The 20,728-nt window shown below is 37.4% G+C and overlaps 2 protein-coding genes across 4 annotated transcripts in view; both read left to right on the top strand.

The window, feature by feature from the left end:
* The window catches only part of grm1a (glutamate receptor, metabotropic 1a), a 36,222-nt gene extending 27,548 nt beyond the window's left edge, over positions 1-8,674 (top strand). For 2 of the 3 annotated variants that reach the window (XM_015051444.1, XM_015051446.1), the window contains exons 7-9: positions 183-309; positions 1,654-2,590; positions 7,718-8,674. In XM_015051444.1, coding sequence (XP_014906930.1) covers positions 183-309; positions 1,654-2,590; positions 7,718-8,528 — 1,875 coding nt within the window. In that variant the 3' untranslated portion in view covers positions 8,529-8,674. The remainder of the gene's footprint in view (positions 1-182; positions 310-1,653; positions 2,591-7,717) is intronic. The other variant, XM_015051447.1, reaches the window with a different exon arrangement.
* A 4,461-nt stretch (positions 8,675-13,135) lies between these two features.
* Positions 13,136-20,728, top strand: part of LOC106959110 (ras-related protein Rab-32) — a 22,132-nt gene continuing 14,539 nt past the window's right edge. Inside the window, exon 1 of the mRNA XM_015051448.1 lies at positions 13,136-13,529. Within this exon, the coding sequence (XP_014906934.1) occupies positions 13,316-13,529 (214 nt within the window). The 5' untranslated portion in view covers positions 13,136-13,315. The remainder of the gene's footprint in view (positions 13,530-20,728) is intronic.

Below are 20,728 nucleotides of genomic sequence, written 5' to 3' on the forward strand. Positions count from 1 at the left end.
GTCTTTGACTCAAAAAAAAAAAATTAAAAAATAAAAATAAACACTAAAAAAATGCTTGACTTTGAAATTTTCCTTGATGCAAATTACAATTTTGTGCTTCTTAAAGTGTGCAGCGCTTTATGTCGTGATTGGATTAGCGTTGTGATTGGTTGAGACAATGCCTGTTCTCCGTCTGTACACAGGTGATAAGGAAAGGTGAAGTGAGCTGCTGTTGGATTTGCACGACCTGCAAGGACAATGAGTATGTTCAAGATGAGTTTACCTGCAAGGCCTGTGAGCTGGGATGGTGGCCCGACGAATATCTCGCAGGTAAGAAAATCTTGCTACAAACAATTTTTAAGCCAGATATGCACATGCACTGTACAAAAAGATGGGAAAAAAGGCTTTTTTTTCTCATTGTCTGACATTAGATCAGATTAACTGTTTCGATCAGTTGGGATTACTAATACAAAATGTATGTGTTTACTGCAAAATCTCAGATTTTTTTTTTGTAAATTCTCTTTAAATATCATTAGCATTTCATGGAATTTCCTTTTAAACTGTTAAAAATGTTGCCAAATAAATCATGCCAGATTTCTTCTGATGTCACCTTGACGTCAAACAAGGAAAATGTGTTTGAGGTGCTCCTTAAAATACACCCCGAGGTGGAACAGTTTGTCTCTGTTTTTTGCTGTTACAAAAATCATTTCGGCAATCGTGTCTGATCTAAAACAGGAAATATTTAGTTTAATTTCAATATAAGTGATAAAAGTTACTGAACAAATCCATAATAGTTCACCTGTTTCAGCTCCTGTCAGGCTAATCCTTTACCTGATGTGAATAATTAGGTAGATGGAATAAAATACAAACTATTTGATACTTTTACAGATCACTCTTCTTTCTGAAGGGTGATCCTCTCATTGCTTCCTCGGGCTCCCTGTTACTTAAAAAAGGTGATGTTGCTCGTTTCCTTGCTCCCTGCTCTTCACCTTGTATCTTGGTGGTTGTTTTGACAGCAATTTATGAAGTTGAGAGGAGCTCTCCATTCCCAGGTGTAAAATCCCATTACTGCCACGAGAAGCCTGGGAACACACTTCAGCAGTGTGTTGAGGAAGAAATTTCCCTTTCACTCTCATTATTTTGAGAGAAAAGAAAGGGAAAGGGGGGAGGAGGAGGGGTTTCTTTATTTTAGAATTTTAACTGAAAGTATCTAGAATGGCAAATTTAAGTTTTTATCTAAAAGAAAAATAGCATGTTCTCTCAGTGTTAAACAACGTGGACTACTTTTAAATGTCAGATTTCTGATGATTTGACATGTTAGGCGTCAGATCAAAAGTGGGCTTCACAGTGAAGTCATTTTAATGCTATTAGCAGAAGCACATCATTTATGGAGTGTTAAGCCGGGGAAGTCGAGGGATGTCAGTTTTTTTTTTCCTCCTCCAAATTAAGCTCTTCAATATTCCTCCGCATGCTAGATGACAAGCATGCAACTAGTGCAGTTAAAACGCACATATTCCTGTCTTGAAAAACCAAGTCGATGCCAGAGCACTATACCACTGCTGATAAAGACATTTGTCCAGGAACATGTGAGAATCTTTGCAGTGGCTGAAAAGAAACATGTCTTTCTACAATACATGCATGCTAATAACTCTTTGTACCTTAAATGTCTTTCAGGCTGCCAGCCCCTGCCTCTGAAGTATCTTGACTGGGCCGATGTGGAATCCATCGTCGCAGTTGTTTTCTCCTGCGTTGGCATCCTGATCACCTCCTTTGTCACCTTCATATTCATCCAGTACCGCGACACGCCTGTGGTTAAATCCTCCAGCAGGGAACTCTGTTATATCATCTTGGCAGGCATATTCTTGGGCTACATCTGTCCGTTCACATTAATCGCTCGTCCCACCGTCGCCTCCTGCTACCTGCAGAGACTCTTGGTAGGCCTCTCTTCTGCCATGTGCTACTCTGCTCTGGTGACTAAAACAAACCGAATTGCTCGTATTCTGGCTGGCAGCAAGAAGAAGATCTGCACCAGGAAACCGCGCTTCATGAGTGCCTGGGCCCAGGTCATCATTGCCTTTATGCTTATCAGCGTGCAGCTAACTCTTGAGATAACGCTCATCATTCTGGAGCCTCCCGAGCCCATCAAATCGTACCCAAGCATACGTGAGGTCTACCTCATCTGCAACACCAGCAACGTAGGCATGGTGGCGCCGCTGGGCTACAACGGCCTGCTTATCATGAGCTGCACCTACTATGCCTTCAAGACGAGGAACGTCCCTGCCAATTTCAATGAGGCCAAATATATTGCCTTTACAATGTACACTACCTGCATCATCTGGCTTGCCTTCGTGCCAATCTATTTCGGCTCCAACTACAAGATCATAACCACGTCTTTCTCCGTCAGCCTGAGTGTAACGGTAGCGCTGGGGTGCATGTTCACGCCCAAGATGTACATTATCATCGCCAAACCAGAGAGAAACGTCCGAAGCGCCTTCACCACATCTGACGTGGTGCGAATGCACGTCGGCGACGGGAAGTCTGCGGCTCAGTGCGGGAGCAACAGCTTCCTTAACATGTTCCGTCGGAAGAAGGCGATTTCCGGAAATGCCAAGTGAGTAATCTTTTTTTGATATTTGGGAAAATTGCATCATGTTCAGTAGCATGCATTCAAATTAGAAGATACTGGTGCCTTCCCCTTTGAGCTTGTAAGTCAGAATTTGCTTTCATTTATCTGAGACGCCCAGGAAGGGATCGACTGTCCAAGACATTTTCAAATCCCAGTTCTGACTTTAGAGGCAGAACTGAGGGATTTTCAGTATAATTCAACACCAAAATGAAATGAGAAAATTAGAAGTCTACCAACTATTTTTCCAAACGACATGGATTTGTGTAGTTCTTATAAAGTGCAGCCAAAGGGAAAAGTTTGCATGAACATCATGGACATAAATGTTATGAAACTACAAAACAGAAATACGTGCAGAGCAGTGTGCTTTTAAAAACATATTGTTTAGGCCCATCTGTAACAGAACTGCTCAGTGGCTGCTGTTTTATCAAGAACGCAACACTACGCTGGATGACTTCTCATGAAATTTGGCTTAGCATATTTGACATAAGCTACTTCAGGTAATGGCTTTGAGTTGAGTAGTCTTTTAGAAATTTCTCAAAGATAAATCTCTTAAAAGTAATAATCCTCTTTCTCAGATCTGCATTGAGCTCAATTTACTTTACCACTGCAGTGTTCATTGTTGGTTAATAACTTCTGTGAAACAAACTCTTATCTAATGAGTTGATTTACGGTCATTCAGTGGAAGTCAAAGAGACTTGGGAAGCTGACACATATGTTTGGAGTGGACAAATACAAATCTAAAAATCTACATTATTAATTCATAAGATTAATCCTACTTTATATTTCCCAATGAATTAAAAACAAATCAAGCCATGACATCCATGTTCATGATGTATGTATGTAAGCTTGTACGTGGAATAGTTTGAGTTCTTTTTGTAGGTCCTGTTATTGTTTTTACTCCATGAACTTGTTCACATTTTTTTTACGTTAGAACCACAAACTTCTATGTATTTTGGGAGAGATTTTATGTCACAGACCAACATGTAGTTGAATGAAACAGTGAAGTAGAAAGAAAAGGAAACATGGTTTTCCTGATCCTGATTCAGTCTAATTTACTCTGATACCCATAACAAAATCTAGGATGGCCATTTAGAACTCACCTAATTGGCAAATAAAGTCACAAACTACGGCACTCTGTGAAAACAACCAACTTGTGAAGGCCTCCAATAATCTTTTTAAAGCCCGCTTTTCAATTCGGGCTTTTTTTTTCTTTTTCTAAGGACGAATGAGAACAATCTTTTCTGGATAGGTGCAGCTATAACTGTAATAAAACGTGGCTCTACAAACTATTGTCACAAGAGGTGGGTGTGGAGATGAATGCCACAACTGTTGGATCTTTTCATTTTCAAGAATTATGAAAACAATGAATCGTTTTCCTTAAACTCCAGAATTAAGCAGTTCTTTCTGTTGGTCTGTCCCATTAAAAATCCAATAAAATCCATTTAGGGTTGTGGCTGTAATGCAACAAATTGTGAAAAAGTTTAGGGTGTGTGAAATCATATCAATTTGACTTTTGGTACTCTAGTCTTAGTAATGTGAAACTGATTTTTTTTTATAAATATTTATAAATGATTTCATAAGACACATCCCCCTCCCCCTGAGTTCTAAAGTATTAATGATGAAATTAACTTCAATTTATTATACTACACACACACACACACAAAAAAAATAAAAATAGACTGGTTTTACAGATTTGAAGCGAACTGGCCTTTCTTCATGTAAGTGATTATTTGAGAACAGATGTTACACAGTCAGTCAGAATTGCATGTAACTTTTTTGAGCTCCACAGCAGTGACGCGTGGACAGGTGACTGAAGTAAGGAGTGGGGCAGAGAATGAGACGGATCCTAAAATGTTTAGGTGTTGTCTCTAAATCCTTGCTATGCATCCTACCTAACATTAACCTTTACTCATCTACACAAGCACTGTAGTCTCAAGGCTGGCAACTGCTGTGGCAAGGGGGCTTATTTGTCTTCTTTACTGGAGGGCTGCACTGTCAGTGGAGCTGTTTTCATTTTTGACATTCAACGAAGTGGCTGTTCAGAAACTGCAATATATTAAAGAAAAAAGCAATGTGTGCTATTCAAATTCTTAATTCCTTAAACCATCCCCAGTTTTCTTTGCACTTTGCTTTGAAAACACGAGGGTTTCAATTTGAACAAAACTCTTCCTTAGTGCCTAAAAAAGGATGGGGAACAATAAGATGACATGTCCCACCTAACACTTAGCCCTAACAGCTGTCACACCAATATTAAGGTGTGTTTTATTTGTCCTGTTGATGCAGGGAAGAGGGAAAGCTGTACAGCCATCAATCTCTTCAATTGGGATTTTTTGGTGAACTTGCATTTCCGAGGTTAGTGCTTACCTTAGAGTCTGAGCAACCCCATCACTCTTCAATCAGAGTCAATGAAAATATTTGGTCAAATATTCCACTGCAAAATCTGACAGAAAACAAACGTGGCAGTTAATATCATTTATTTTTACATAAACAAGACTTGGACTGTTTGAAGTGCAAGACTTCTTGCAAAGAATTGGGTAGTGATGTACTCAACATAGCACATTAGAAATCGCAGTGCTTTAACATTTGTGACTTTTTCATTAGTGCATCTTGTAGCTCTTCAACAATCGCCCCGAACATGTTCTGTTTGTGGGTAATAGTGGTACTTTCCTCTCTCCTTTCATCACAAAACCTGAGTGGCATCCAACTAACGATTGCATGATTGTCCAAAACATTTTAGGTGGTGGTGTCAAAGGATGCACAGTTCAAGCTGGCAGATACAATCTTGAATTTAATCTTAGCTCACTGTTTCCTATCTGGTCATGCAACCAAAGATGAAATAAAAAAACCAAACATGAAGTCTAGATGTGAAGAATGGAAGTCCTGTCTGTAGTATACGTTTGTTGTTTCTGATGAGCTTCGTTTTTGAAAAGAGCATGCGTCGTGGCACCAAGGGTTAGAATCCACGGTGTTCAGCTGCATTTGGCAAATCCACGGATGTTCTTGGAAGGAAATATTCATCATCTCGGTCAACTCAGTGGTCTGACAATTATGAGCCACATTACTAAGAAAGTAGGGTAAATCATTTTCAATTTTAGCTTCGAGCATCCGTCACGTCGAAGTGAGAGAATCTTCATCAGTGCAAACTCAGCAGAGGATTGTGTGAGATTGTTCTTATTCGGTCACTGCTGTAATATCTGAGTCACATTTCCTTCAGTTCTGTGGCAGTGGAGTGTGAAAGCTGTAGCAATTCATGCTGGAGAATTATTTTTATTTGCAAGATATAAATCATCCAAATGGTTACAGCAAGTCTTCTTGTGGCCTCTTTCTTATAAGTGCCACTGTTATATTAAGATCTTAAAGCTTAAAGTGAAACAAATCCAGAGGAAGACCCTAGTGGGGCCCTGCAGATGACGAAATATGCACTGGCTTTGTGATAAAGCCCACTGCAGAGCTGGAGCTTTAAATTCATTCCTATAATGTCTCATAAAGCAGCATCTGTTAACGTTCTTATTACTTTAGGTACGTTAATGAGTTCACCTTTCCCTCTACATGCTGCAGGCTTCCAGTGTCAGAGGAAGCAGCTGCACCACTAAGCCATGACCATGCTTCATGGTGTTCTTTTCAGACTTCATTCTTTCTTCTTCAGAGACACCGGCCCTAGGTCCGCTTTTGGTTCATCTCTAATTCAGACAGAATATTTGCGTAGTTGTGAGCACAGACTTTTCTCGTATTTTTTGTTTAGTAATTTGTTTAGCATCTTGTAGTTTGGAGCCTCTCAGCGTTTAGTGGAAACTGAAACCTCAATTACTGCCACCACCTAGTCTTGCTGTTAGTCTTGTGCAGTCAGTTGAGGGTTTCTCACCAGCTGCCCGCTTATAGGTCTGGTAGATAATCATTATTGGCTTCATCTTTCTGCCAGATCCAGGTGGCGTAGCGACTACTACTTTAATTTTAAACTTGTGAAACATGAGTCCTTTGGAAGGTTTAGGAGTTTTACTTTCTTATTGGACCTCTTTCCTCGTTTGTGCAAGCTATGATCTCTTCTCAGATTGTTTTTTAAAGATTCTCCAGACTTATCCTCATCTCTGACATCCCATAAAACATTATTGAATATAAGAGACGAAGACCTTGATCTGTTGCATCAGATTTTCTAAAGTTTGCTCTGATGAAGAAGTATATTCGGGTGGTTGAATAATTTCATCCAAAAAAATTGCCTTTTATGTTGAATGATTCATAGGCCACATATAAATATTTTCAGAAACAAGAAAATTGTTCTCCTAAAAATGGTAGTCCAAAGTCCAAAGAAAAACTTTTTCAGACCTTTAGAAATTTGGACAAAATCTTGTTTACGACCACCTTGGCTACTTGGAAGCAAGATAGAGATTTGAAGACTTAAGATTCTTGAACAGCAAATTTTTAAGTGACTAGGATATTCTGCATTCTTTTTTTTTTTTAAATGTTGCATTCAGCTACAAAGCAGTTTGCCACTGGCGCATCACTCCCTCAATTATCTGGTCACTTCTGTGTTTTTGACACTGCAGCCTTCCAACGAGGAGACCTGCCGCCCTGCTGCTTTTGGTTTATCCTGAATTAACCTCACATTTAACTTTTCGCAGCATGTACACCCTCCCTGACCACCCCTCAAACTAATCACATTAGAGCCAGTCCAAGCTCATTCTGAGCTAAGCTATATGTCTTTGTCAGGCCAGTTCAGGGACAAAAAAATAAAATAAAAAATCTGTGCAAATGCATGCATCCTGTTTTATTAAAGCCAAAAAAAAAAAAAAAAAGAAGAAGGAATCGAGAAATGAGTTGGATGGCTCCTAATTCTTTAAATGAGGATCATAATGCTGTCTGCAGTGCATTATGAATCACTGTTTGTTGAGCCACTACGTGTAATGCTCCTAGCGGCTCACCAGTTAGCGCTCACAGCAAAGCTGTTAATGTCTAGTTATGTGGTTAAAAGTATTTTGACATGCTCCAGAAATGTTAAAATGCTATCACCCTGTTGTGGTATGTTGCTGCTGTTGTGTTTTGCTGTTTGTTTGTTTTTTTCTGCCTCCACCTCCTGGTTTCCTTTGATAGTAACTTGGGTCTTTATCTCATTCATAGTTCTAATGGCAAGTCTGTGTCATGGTCTGAATCAGGTCCCAGACACCCTCCGAGGGGGGGGAATGTGTGGCACAGACTGTCTGTGCATGTGAGGAAACAGGAAGCCGGCTCGAATCAGACAGCGGTCATCAGGCCCCTAACTAACACCCCCGACCCCCACAGTTGTGAGCCCTCCACCGGCAACCATGGCACAGACCCCCAACCTCCACAGGACACGCCTGGCACCAAGCCTCCGTGCAATAAGGCGGAAGACGACGACCAGGGGGATGCACAGCGCCCCCTCTGGACTCCGACTTGCTCGGAACAGACGCAACAAGGACTGGAATTTGATTTAGATGAGCCGGCTTCTAATTTGCCCTCCGACTTGACACGCCCCACCCACGAGTGCTTGCAGGAGGCGTTGTTGAACACGCACAGCTCTCACGTCCCTGCACTAAAAAGCCGCACTTCCTTTGAGCAAATTCCTGCCAATGAGCCTTTGAGCCTGACACCCTCTCAGTTTCCTTCAGACCCAAGACTGGGGGAATTTGAGGACGAAGGGTCTGAGGATGAGGAGCTGGACCTTTTGCACAGCTACATTTACGACGCCAAGGAGGAGGGGGAGGGGGATGAAGGAGAAGGTGAGGATTTAACTCCAAATAAGACCATTCTGGAAGATTCTCTGGCTCTGTCACCCCCCTCCCCTTTCAGAGACTCGCTGTGTTCAGGGGATTCGGCGAACGGCTCCCCCATCATCGATTCCATGCTCGGTAGCTCGGTCTACACTTCAAATATCCTCCAAAACTTTGCACACAGCTCCTCAACACTGTGAGAGCAGAGCCGGCAAAGTCAATAGACATTTCTTTAGAAACATCCAGATACAAAACAACTTTTCAAATTTTTCATTAAGTGATTTGCTAGCTTGAGTTTATTTCTTTTATTCGTAGGTGAGTTAAAAAAAAAAAGAGAAGCTTAAGGATAAATATATGAGGAATTATTTACTGTAAAAGTGCTTTTGGGAAAGGCTGTTATTGCACGTGTTTTTTTTTTTGTTTTTTTTTTTAATTTACAAGAAGGAAGAGTGCCAAAACCAATCAGAGGCTTGTGCTACGAAGCAGGTTTATTGAAGTAGCTTAGGCTTCCAGATACAATTTCTAAAGATGTGTGAATAAATTAAAATGACAGAGGTGACTGAACAGCAAAGCAGTGTCTTCTGTCTCTCTAAATTTGTTTCAATGAGATGCTGTTCATAAAGTGCATCCCACCAGAATTGATATTTATCTATATGTATAACACAGACTGAATCATCCAGAGTTTTTGCTTAAATATTAAAGAATCTTTAATTACATAATGTGACGTTGTAGATCCTAAATGACTGAAAATGAACTTGGACATTTACAATACCCCATTACCTGGAGTGTATGATTTTTAACTTGAATAGTATTTAGGGTAAAGTGTGTGGAACAATCGTTTTCTTAATATTTCAACTTTGTCTCAGGTGTCGATAACAGGAAGCACCTTCCCTGCAAACACTGGATATCCAACTTTTAAACATATTAAGCGAGTATTAAACATTCTTTAACACACATTTAATTTCTCACTTTTCAGCTACATGATCTTGCTTTTAAGATTAGTGGATCTCCTTTGGTCTGGCTTCAGGTACCACCAACAAACCTTAATCACAACACATGACCTAAATGATGTCAACTCCTCAACAATTTGGAATAGAAATATGCAATTTGGACCTTACATGGTAGAATGGGTTGATACAGTATCCCACAGTACACACACACACACAACAGGGCAAACATTTTCCCTTTAACACTAAATTACTTGCATTTTATTTAAAACCAACTTACTTGTTTGCCTTTCTGAAGCAAATTCAGCAGCTCAAACATGAATTTAAATTCCAACTATTCCAACTACTGAGAATGAATTTAAAAACAATTAAATCTTCAGTCCTCATCCACCATGCAAAAAATAAATGGTTTTAGACAGAGGACAAGACAGATTTACTTATACTGTAACATCCATACACATGACAATTTGAACGATTTAGAGGAAAATGAAATAGTTGAAGCAAAGAAAATTACAATAAAGTCTTAGGCTACATGTGAAGATTAAGTGCTATGAGGATCACATAAAGTGCAAATGGAAAATAGGTAAATACCTAAGACTTGCTAAAAAATGAATTGATAAATGACAAAGTCATCTATTTTCTTCTGGTTTTCAGTTTTGCATGTGGGGCATATTAAGATAATGCAATATGCAATGATAAATTTGTACTTTAGTGATGTGGCATTGATATCGATACGTTTATAAATCTTTGTGTTGAACATACTGAGCATTATTTCCTGCTTCTTCATTGTCGTTGATTCTCTGACACCAAATCTGTCAATCTTATAGGAAGGGCAGACTGACCAAGGGTTAGTTGATATAGTTGAGCTAAAACAAACAAAAAAAAAACCCTGCTTTGTAGTATCGGCCTCTTCTTTCAAGCCAAACAAAAACTGGAAATCATGATAGAAGACGTAACTTTGGTTTTGATGGTGCAAACAAAAGGTCTGTAAGAAAAACTGTTTTATTGAGAACATAGAGATGTAAGGGTACATACAAATCACAGTTTGGTTTGTACCTCACCTTTAACACCAGATGGGAGAACATTTTCATTATGGTGACATTGAAGGCAACAAAAGTTTATTTATTTTTTTTTTTAATATACAGTACACGTGAATACAAGCTTCTTGCAAATTTTCCATTTCCTATTTTTTATTTTAGTTTTCTAGGTTTTACTTTTCAGGGTTTGACTTGATTGGTATTTGAGCTCAAAACTTTTTTTTTTTTTTTTTTTTAGCAAATCTTAAAATAATTCTGAAATAATAATAATACTTCCATTTGGTAGCTTCATAATGCATATTTAACAGTTCCTTTGAGAGTTTAACAAATATAAATCAGTTGAAACTTATTTTCTTTTTAAAATATACTGGGTTATTCAAGGTTTTTTTTTTATTCTTTATACATTCGAATGAAACAAACAAACTGGACACATTGGAGTTTTAACTTCTCCATATTTCTCCAAAGTTGGAAAAAAAAAGCAATTTAATAACTTCTGAACTTTAAGATTACTTGGGAACCATGAACCTAATATTGTTCTTGCATTAAAATTAGAGGGAGGATCAGCACAACTTTTGGATAACCTTAGTTTCTACTATCTTATATATGCTGATGTGCTCGATGAAATGCTGATGAGGGAAACTGTAATGTGGCTTTATTATCTTACAAATCAATTAAAAAAGGAATATGGTTGGAGACACATACCAAAAATGATAAATATGAATGAATGTGTTGCTATTCTTACAAAAAGACAAGTTTCATGTCTTTGTTAGAATAAATGCATCTCATTCTTGTCTTGATCAGATGAGTAAAGAAATCTCAGCTGTGTTAAAGATATTCCTTTGTTAGTTTATGTAACCTCCAATTGTTTTGTCTTGAGACCTAAGCGAGACTTTAATATAACAAAGTATTAAGAAATGTGCCAAACATTGGTTACATACTAACTATTGAAAGGTCTCAAACACCAAAAAATAAATAAATAAATAAAAACTGCCATTCAGTTGAAGGCTTGAGCTGTATGATATACATATCATGTGCCAATCCCTGGTTTTAAATCTTTCATATAAATTATCCAATGAAAGTGAAAGTGTGATTGTAGATCATGGCATTGCTATTAATACAGTTTACACTAAATTATAGCCCTGGAAATGAGTTTAACTGGCTAGAAAGGTGATAAAAAAAATAAATAAATGTTTTTTTCCTTTTTATGCTGCGCTGGTATTTTCCTATGTTTTTCAAAGTTTTACTGTGTCATTGTATTTGAAACACAGTACAAGTTGTACAAGCTCTCCAAGTTTGTAATACTGTTAAAGCCATCAATTGCTTTTTTTCACACAGGTAGTATGTTTGTAATATGAATAAATGTTTATATATTTAGAATGTGAACAGAAAAAAAAAAAAATTTATACATTTTGAAACTGTCCGCAGACGCTGTGTGTTTGAATTTTTGGTAACTTTTAAGCTAATTTGAGTTAACTGTATCCTCTTGCTTTCTGTAATGGGATTATACATGTTTCAGTTTCGCTTAAATCTTGCTATAAACTTAAGTAGTTTAATTAAGACTAGATTTCTTACCCTTACTTTTTTAAATCTTTAAGATGGAAAATAATTTCAAAGTTAAAGGACTACATGGTTCATGCTGTAGTGCAACTGTATTGTATTTCCAAATGTTTTTAGTCAAAAATAGTGTAAGTTGTTTAATGAATTAAGCTGATGTAAAATATACGAGGTGCCACCTGTTTTAACACTGTTGAATCTAGAGTGAAATAGGCCTTCATGTTTTGAGTAAACTGGACATGAACAATGCTGTAAAAATAAAAATTATTTATATCTAGAAGTCTGGTCACTGCCCACAATTGCTTTCCAAATTGCTACAATTTACATATTTTAAACTGCTTATGCATATTCTATTTGAGCCATGTTTCCAACATTATGGTGTTAAATGTAACTCACGAGGTTAGTACAGTAGTCTATTTATTATTACATGGATATCTGCATTTAATCTTAATTATGGCAGGATTTGTCCTCCGTAAAAAGTTAACGTAAGTGAAGAAAAAAAAAACTGAGAAAACGGCTTTGATTTTATACCATCATGACAATTGCAGGGACTTGGGAAGTAGATATCCAAAAGCCATGATCCGATAAATTCGTATTTACATTTGTACACATGGCTCATACAGAATTTCCCAAACCTAACAGCTGCTGTGTCAACTCACACAGCCCCATGTATAGTCAAGTGTACTTACAACAAGGAAAAGTACACTGAATTTGGGCAGCATTAACTTCTTGATACATCTTCCTTAAAATATACCGTGGCATGTGGTCAAGATCCTTTAAAGGCTATGTTGTCTTTTTGTTACCAGGAACACAGAACTGTGTGAACCATGTTATCATTTGTGCATAAGGACAGTACAGAAAAAAAACAGAAAAAAAACATCCATTATAGAGGAGAAATAAAGAAATTATTAATATTAACTCATAAGTTCATTAAAGTGGGAGAAATATTAAAACAATAGGATTTGGCATTACTTTCAAATGTCTTTGTAAGAAGTTTTCAGTTTGCTTTATATCAATTTTTATAAACAGAAATGTGTATAACTTTCCTAAATGTTGCCTATTGATTCAGTAAATAAAAATAGCATTACGTTGAGGAGACGATTTGGCTTTAGTGACTGATTACCGGGGAGCAGAGAAGAGCAGAAAAGTGTCTCACTTATTATAATAAGCTGCAAAGGCTTATGGCACTCAATGCACAAGCATGTCAAACTTACTCGACATTTCCGGGTCCTGTGACTTATCAGGTGGTTTCTGTGTGGCAGAGGGAGGAGAAGAAGGAAGGAAGGAGGAGGAGAAAAACGGAGAATTAGAAAATAGTGGAAAAGGAGGGACGGAGGTGGGGGGACTCCCTGACCGGCCCAGCTCTCTGACCTGCCCAGTTCTCCTCGGCTCCTGTCAGCGTGAAAGCAGAAGTTGCTTAAAGTTTCGCTAACAGCTTTCAGTCTCAGCATGGCCGGAGGCTCGGTGTCAGAGTGTAAGGAGTATCTCTTCAAAGTGCTGGTCATCGGGGAATTGGGAGTGGGGAAGACCAGCATCATCAAACGCTATGTCCACCAGCTTTTCTCCCAGCACTACAGGGCGACGATCGGAGTCGACTTCGCTCTAAAAGTCATCAACTGGGACAGCAAAACGCTGGTTCGTCTGCAGCTGTGGGACATAGCAGGTAAGATATTTACTTCTTATTTCGTAAATTAGATTAAAACAGAATCATCTGGCTTGGAGTTGTTGTGTGGGAAAGAGTCCTGTGTCACTGAGGTTTCCTCTTTAGCAGATAGGTGTTAAGAGATTATTTGCGACTTGTTGACAGTTAACCCGTGAAATTATGCAATGTGTCACAGCCACGCTAAATCTGATATGCAAGGAGACAGAATGAAAAAAAACCCAAAACTGTTTTAATTCCGGTAGGCCGTGAGTTTAAAGACTCCAGATAGGAAATTCCCGCAGCCTTCATGCCTGCTTATTGTGTTTTCCACTTTATGATCACGGCAGCTCATAATTGTCAATGGAATGTAGGTCACGTTGTTATTACCGACTAAGCGCCGCCTCAGTGAGTTGGCTCCTTTCAGTTTTTTTTTATTTATTTTTTACATATCTTTTCTTAGAATAAAACCAGGGTTCTCAAACTGTGGTGCCCGTAAAACTGGCACCTGGGCTGTCTTGAGCGGTAATTTTTAGCTAATTATTTGTAATGTAGAGCCAATAACATAACAAATAAGTTGTCTAATCACACTGACCTGTGCTCAACTTCTCAAATGAGGAGAGCAATAGAGAAAAACGTCAGTGCTGATAGATGAAAAATATTTTTCTTTCGTTCTCTTTTTTTGTTGAACAAACTGCAAATATCCAAGTCCAGTTGCAGCGTAATTGTCTTTTCGTCTGTTCTTAAAAGAATGAGGGAGAAAGTTTTCTCTTTTAGTCTTTTTTTTTATTGTTAATGTCTGAAATTGCTACTATATCGCTTCATAACAAAGTCCAGGCATTGATTGGCTCCTTTAACTTGCAACAGCTACTTTACACCACAGTACTGTTCCTACACAGATAGGAACAGTTCATAAAGTAATATCAGTTAAATGAATGAATGACTGCTGTATCTGTCTAGGTATTATTAGGACAGATGTAATTAAGCAAGTGGTAAAATGTTTGAGAACCATTGGAATTAACTGTTTATGGGCTTGCTCAAGGATATAGTCATATTTTTCCTGCTGTGGTTTATTATTTTCAAACACAGCCAAATTATCATTGACTTATGATAACTTGTTGACTTTTAATTTTGGTTTCAACTTAAATAACCTTCTTTATTTAATGCTGCCAGACTTGGCCCGCTTGCCAACCTGTTGCATTCCAGCAGCTTGAGTAAGCAAGCTGAAAGGAGCAGGGTAAATGCAAGTTAACCCCTTACGAAGTCAGCCAGGCAACTGATAATGGCATCTCAATGCAAAAATAGCAGAGTTATCACAACAGTAAGAAAGCGACATGCTTGAAAAGACCGATGAATGAGGAAGTGAGCAAAGACGGCATGAAGCTTTCAATTCACTATAGCTGTAGCCAGGCAGGCGTTACCACAGGTCAGTCAGCATGAACAAAGATGGTGTCTGCATTGTTCCATGAAACCCTTTCCTTATTGTTATGCTGGATATGATTGTTTTAATCATTAAAAATATGTCTGACATCAAGGCTTTTGAAATTCCTTGGTTATAAACCCTCATGAGCATGCTGAAAGTCATGAGGCCGATTCATGCTAATTATCATTGTGTGTGGAAGATCAAGTGGTACAGGGCCTCTGAATGTGTATGTCTATTTTGGAAAAGCAAAATGTAATTTCTCCAGACTTAACAGTTTTTGTTGTACTTTTTTTTTTTACATTTTTAAATCTTTTATTTTTATAAATTCTAAAAAATAAAAGACGCTTGAGCCTTGAGCAAACAAATTTCTGTCTTTTAAGATACACTGTATACATTTAATTGAAAAACCAAACATTTGATCTATTCTGTAACAGTGATTATAGATAAATGGAATATAATTAAACAAGTGGTGCATGTTCATTTTTTTTTGTATTTTAGAAGTATCAACATCAGGGTTTCCCCCAGAAAACCTGCTAAGCCCGGTCGGGGCGCCAAGGCGGTCCACCGGCGGTCCACCGTATTAAAAGATGTTAAGTAGACAGGAAGTGTAAAAAAATTACTGGGTAATTACATGTTACTGGAAAACATCGCCAGTGAAATACTCTTTAAACCCACAACCAGCCTTAAAAACCGCAAATCAAAAAATACAATTAAAATGAATGTCAATTATTTGCACTTCTGTTTAATCCAAATTAAGTCAGTGGCTCCATAAAACCCCCCAGGGCTTCAGGGGCCCCGTAAATACTAATATTTTAACACAGACCTTTGAACACACACGCTTTCTGGAATGATGTTCACTGGTCAGATCAATCAAAGAGGGACTTTTGACCTTAGTAACAGAGGGCAGTGTTTGTTAATGACCTAATGCCTCAAAACGTCATGCTAACATGGTTGTGAAGATAATGCAGTTTTGCAGTGGTGTGCTGACTTAAGGTCTGGAGTGCTTGCTGTGATTAGTCCTTGAAAAAATTCTGCACTAAAACATTGCAGGATTACACTGACAGACCATCTAACTGTGCATCTAAAGCAACGATATAAACTGACCACAATTTAACAAAACACCAAGAAAGGATAACATGTAATTTTTTTATTCAAATAGGCTAATACTGTACTTTTGGAAATGTATTAAAGTAGAGTAGAGTCTGTTTACTTAATTAGATATTGGTCAAATCTCATTTGATTAAGCAGATATGTCATTTTTATAATTCTTTTAAAATATAAAAATAAATTAAAACTTTTAAATGATGGTTTCTTTTTAAAAAGAAAAATCCAAGCAGTTTTTATTTATTTATTTAAATTACAGTCCAATTTAACATACGGCAATATAGTGCATGAAAAGAATCAAAATAAAAGTTGCATGAGTATGTGATGCTGTACTTTTTGAACCTTTATCCTGACTGATACCTTTGTATGACAATATTCTTTTGATCTGTTGTACATCCTACGGATTCTAGGATTTTAGCTAAACAATGGAAATGTGCAAATTTGTGAAACGTTTGAACTCAGGAAGACTTAAAGTTAAGTGAAGTGCTTCAAAATTGTTACATCTGGAACACATTGCTGCAGATTTTTAATATCACAAAAGACGTATGTAAAGAATTCATAAAGGGCATTCAAGAAGGTATTTGGATTTGGCAGTACAGTTACAGCTCATACATTGTTTTGAATTGTTTTTTCCCAGTCAACAATTGTGAAAGAAATATCAGTGTTTGCACCGTAAATAATCTCAATTGAGTTTTTAAATGCCGCATTTGGTATGACATTATATTTTAAGTATTCATATTCTGTATTCCACTAATGAAAGTGACCGTGTATATTGTGACTGTTGAGCAGTATGTTCAAAGTTCCATATTTTTTTCCTGATATTGTGCAGCACAAAATTTTATAATAATCCTTAGGGTTAGATTATATGATTCCTGTAGCTTTGCACTAAGCTCTTGTGAGTGCTGGTATGATTCCAATAATGTGACTTATTGCCATTTTGGGTTTATTTCAAAACACAAGTCACATGAGGAGGTTTTTTTTAAAAATTATTTCTAGATGTGTTCCTCATGACAACATCTCCTTCTAGAGCTTCACTGGTTAGATTTAAAATCTAAAACTTTTTTTTCAAAACAGTTTTTTATCCTTTGGAAGGAAAAAATATGCCCTGCCTCTAGACATATTCTGTTTTACCCGCTCCCTCAATCAAACAAACCTCATATGCTGAGACAGATCGGGACAGATGGTTATAAAGGCTGCTGTTTTTATATATATATATATATATATATATATATATATATATATATATATATATATATATATATATATATATATATATATATATATATATATTCCATTGCTCATAGCGGTGACAGAAAGGGGGCGAACGTTTGGGTGCTGGATAGGTCGTCACAACAACTTGAGTTTCTGTCAGAAGCGGATTGGCAGTCCAGGCTGACGTTCAGACCCTCGCAGCTCAAGCTCAGTGAGTGTGCACGGCATCCGTGACTAAACATCAGGGTGGGCCGACTGTCTGTCACTGCAAATCAGGACCTAATCAGAAGATCTGCAAGAGAAAAAAAAACAAAAACATGATACTTTGCCTGATGTTTTTGTGGCGAGACAATGAATCATTTGCATACATTGAGAGAGCACCGATTTTTACTCCCAACTAAAAACAACTTGATGTTGCCCACATCCACAATAAAACTTGAGATGATTTAGAGAAAGTAATAAAAAAAAAAACTGAATGGGGGTGTAAGAGAGACAGCTTAAGGTAAATTAGATGAGTCATTAATGAATGGCCTGTAGGCGATTTGGTCATGCAGAAAAAGAAGGAAGGAGAATTTATCTTGGAAACAGAGAAAGCTATTTCTGAGTTGTGTATTTTTTTTTTTAAACAAGCACAACTGTGATTACAGTCCGTGTAGAATGATAGTAATCAGGGGCTTTTATAAGAGGTAGGAAATCAGTATGAAGCTGGAGAGTATCCCAGCCCCTTTTCAAACACAATTGCTACTTTCGCTGGGATGTTTTTAGCTTGCGGACAAGATGTGATTATCACTATGCTATATTGTAAAACGAGGATGCATCTTGTTGGGCAGAACTGGTAGACGATTGTATGGTCATCACCTGCAACGTGGGTCATTACTGTCTTCGGCGTTCACAACCAGTCACCTGATACCAGCTGACCTTTGTTCACACCTCTTAAAACATTGTGAACAACTGATCTCGACGCTGTTTATTCACTGTAAAGTTAAGGAATGTTATAACTTTAACACTTTAACTCAGCGATCTTAAATATGGACTAGAAGCTCCCACAGGAACCTACTGCAAAGATAACATATTCTGCATATAGGATATCCTTAATGCTTAATTTGCACTCCTATTTTCAACTTTAAGAGGGTCAGAGAGCAGGAAGGGCCGTAAAGGTTTGACGGAAGTTGTGTCTGAGCTCCTGTGCTAAAATGAGGCTATTGACCAATTACAAATTCTGTCAAATTGACAAGTTGAACTTATTCTAAATATAAGTTGTATTTGTAAAGGGTATTGTTGTATTCTTTTACTTATTTTATGTGTTGTAGCCTTCAGATCCATGCTTCTTTTGAAAAGAAATATCTTAATTTTAATGACACCAGGATCAATAAAGGTTCTACATAAAATGCAAATGGTAGTCAGGCTCCTTGTTAATTGCCTAATTGATAATATTTTGGCAGTTTTGACAAATAGATCCTCAACTACTATGTATATGCATATATAAATAAACTCCTCTGCTGTCAGATTGTTTTTTATGTACATTGGTGCATTGAAAAATAGGGGGTAAGCATGCTAAACATGAGGAGATGAAGGAGAGTTTAAAGGACATCAAGTACTGTCAATTGTTAGACAATTAGACAAATTAACCAGTGAGTTGGTTGTACTGACTGTTTCACGTTCAGTTTTATGCGTCCAGTATGCCGAGGTGAGCGATACTTCTAAAGTGTAGGCAGCGACAGTAAAGCATGACAGAACAAATGTTTTCAGTGAGTCATGGCTGTGACTGTGTACATGTGATTCCCATGTAATTCACATGGTCAGCAATTTTTAACTGGTGATGATATTTTCTTCAGCTGCATTTTTCATTTTGACTCAAGGTAGTGCCAGAACAACATTTTCCTTTCCCATTGCGCCGTCCGAAACTATTCGATTTAAAGGCAGGTATTTGCACAGACAGTAAAGTATCTTCAAAAGGTCTTTCTAGTGAAGTCTAGAAAATGACAACACCGGTGCCCCTTGGAGACGAACAAAAAAAAAAAATCCCTGCTCTACTTTCTCTGCTTCCTATGAACGAGCTACAGCTCAGATCAATTTGTAGATAAATAAACCATGATGGCTGCAAAGTGCTGAGATGTGCCGCATACACTGAAAGCCAATTGAGCAATAGACTAGATCAGACAGATGAGATGCCATTTCATTCGACATGACTGTGCTCTTCTTTCCAAACCTGACTTTAGTTAGCCTTTGCTAACTTAAAGCACACTGTCCTCACTTAACTGTAATTCTCTTGTCTCTGACAGAAAATGAGACCATTGTTGTGATTGGATAAACGGTCCTTCAGTCAAACTGCTTACCCCATGCATTTAGCATTAGTCTGTAGGAACAGAGCACCAGTTCAGGTTCCTGCTGTAGAAGATCACAATCATATAAAATGAGAAAAGTTGGGGGATGAAATTATATTTCAGCAAAGGTCTTTATTGCTATCCCCATGCTGGAGTCCTTCTTGGAAGAAATAAACATCAATCCACATATTTTACAATCTGCTCAAATATTTTGGCAAACCCAAAAGCATTTAGAGGCAAAGCCAAGTCTTTAAATGCCTAGATTTTCTTTCAGGGATTACAGAGTGGTGGAGGTTGTAGGGAGAATAGTCCAAATCTTTCCAGTGGAAAGATGAACACCCAAAAACAGGATACAGACATTTTTGACGTGCAGGTGAAAGCTTGTTTTGCTCGGGATTTTTTTTATTTTTTATTTTTTGCTCTCAGCCAACACAAGTTTCAGAAGGATGTGAGATTTGTGTGTTCAGCAAATTCTCTATATCTATCTAAGGGCACAGGAGTATGCAATACAGCAATTTAAGTTAATTAAATTCTTTTGCATTACGCTGTCATAAGTGCATGACTTAACACAATCTAAAATGTATTTTAAATCATACCAATGTACTTTTAATGTCTAACAAGTTGTCAACAATATTCTGTAAAAGATGGAACCAACTTAGCAAAAAAAAAAAAAAAGGTTCTTTTGAGGGAAAGCTAAAGAAGTGTAAGTTTTTTTTTTTTTTTTTTTTTTTTTTTTTGGGTTTCACCCATGAAATGAAATGTATTTAGATAATCATAGCATGTTTTGGAAGCAATATCTATCATCTAGTTCCTGTGATTGTGATTATTTTATGTCTGCCTTACATCCACTGTAGGTTTTCTGGTCTATTAGAAACGCCATAAATCTCTGATTATTATTATTATTATTTTTTGGCCATTTGCATATCCAATGCTTTTACATATGTATTTTTTTTTAATGTTAAATCAGATGTTTTTTTCCTTATTAGCAGTGAGAATCTTTGCACAATGTGTTGCTTGCTACAGTGATTTCACTCCTCATCACAAAAAAAAATTGTGAAATTCAGTTTAACTTAATACATTTGTCGAACAGCAATGAAAGCATCCAGGTTTTTAGTTTTTTGTTCATCGATCACCAATTAGGACCAGATATTTGGAAAGTG

The sequence above is a fragment of the Poecilia latipinna genome, unplaced genomic scaffold (assembly GCF_001443285.1).
Source record: "Poecilia latipinna isolate Pla-1442-1.1 unplaced genomic scaffold, P_latipinna-1.0 Scaffold1045, whole genome shotgun sequence".
NCBI lineage: Eukaryota > Metazoa > Chordata > Actinopteri > Cyprinodontiformes > Poeciliidae > Poecilia > Poecilia latipinna.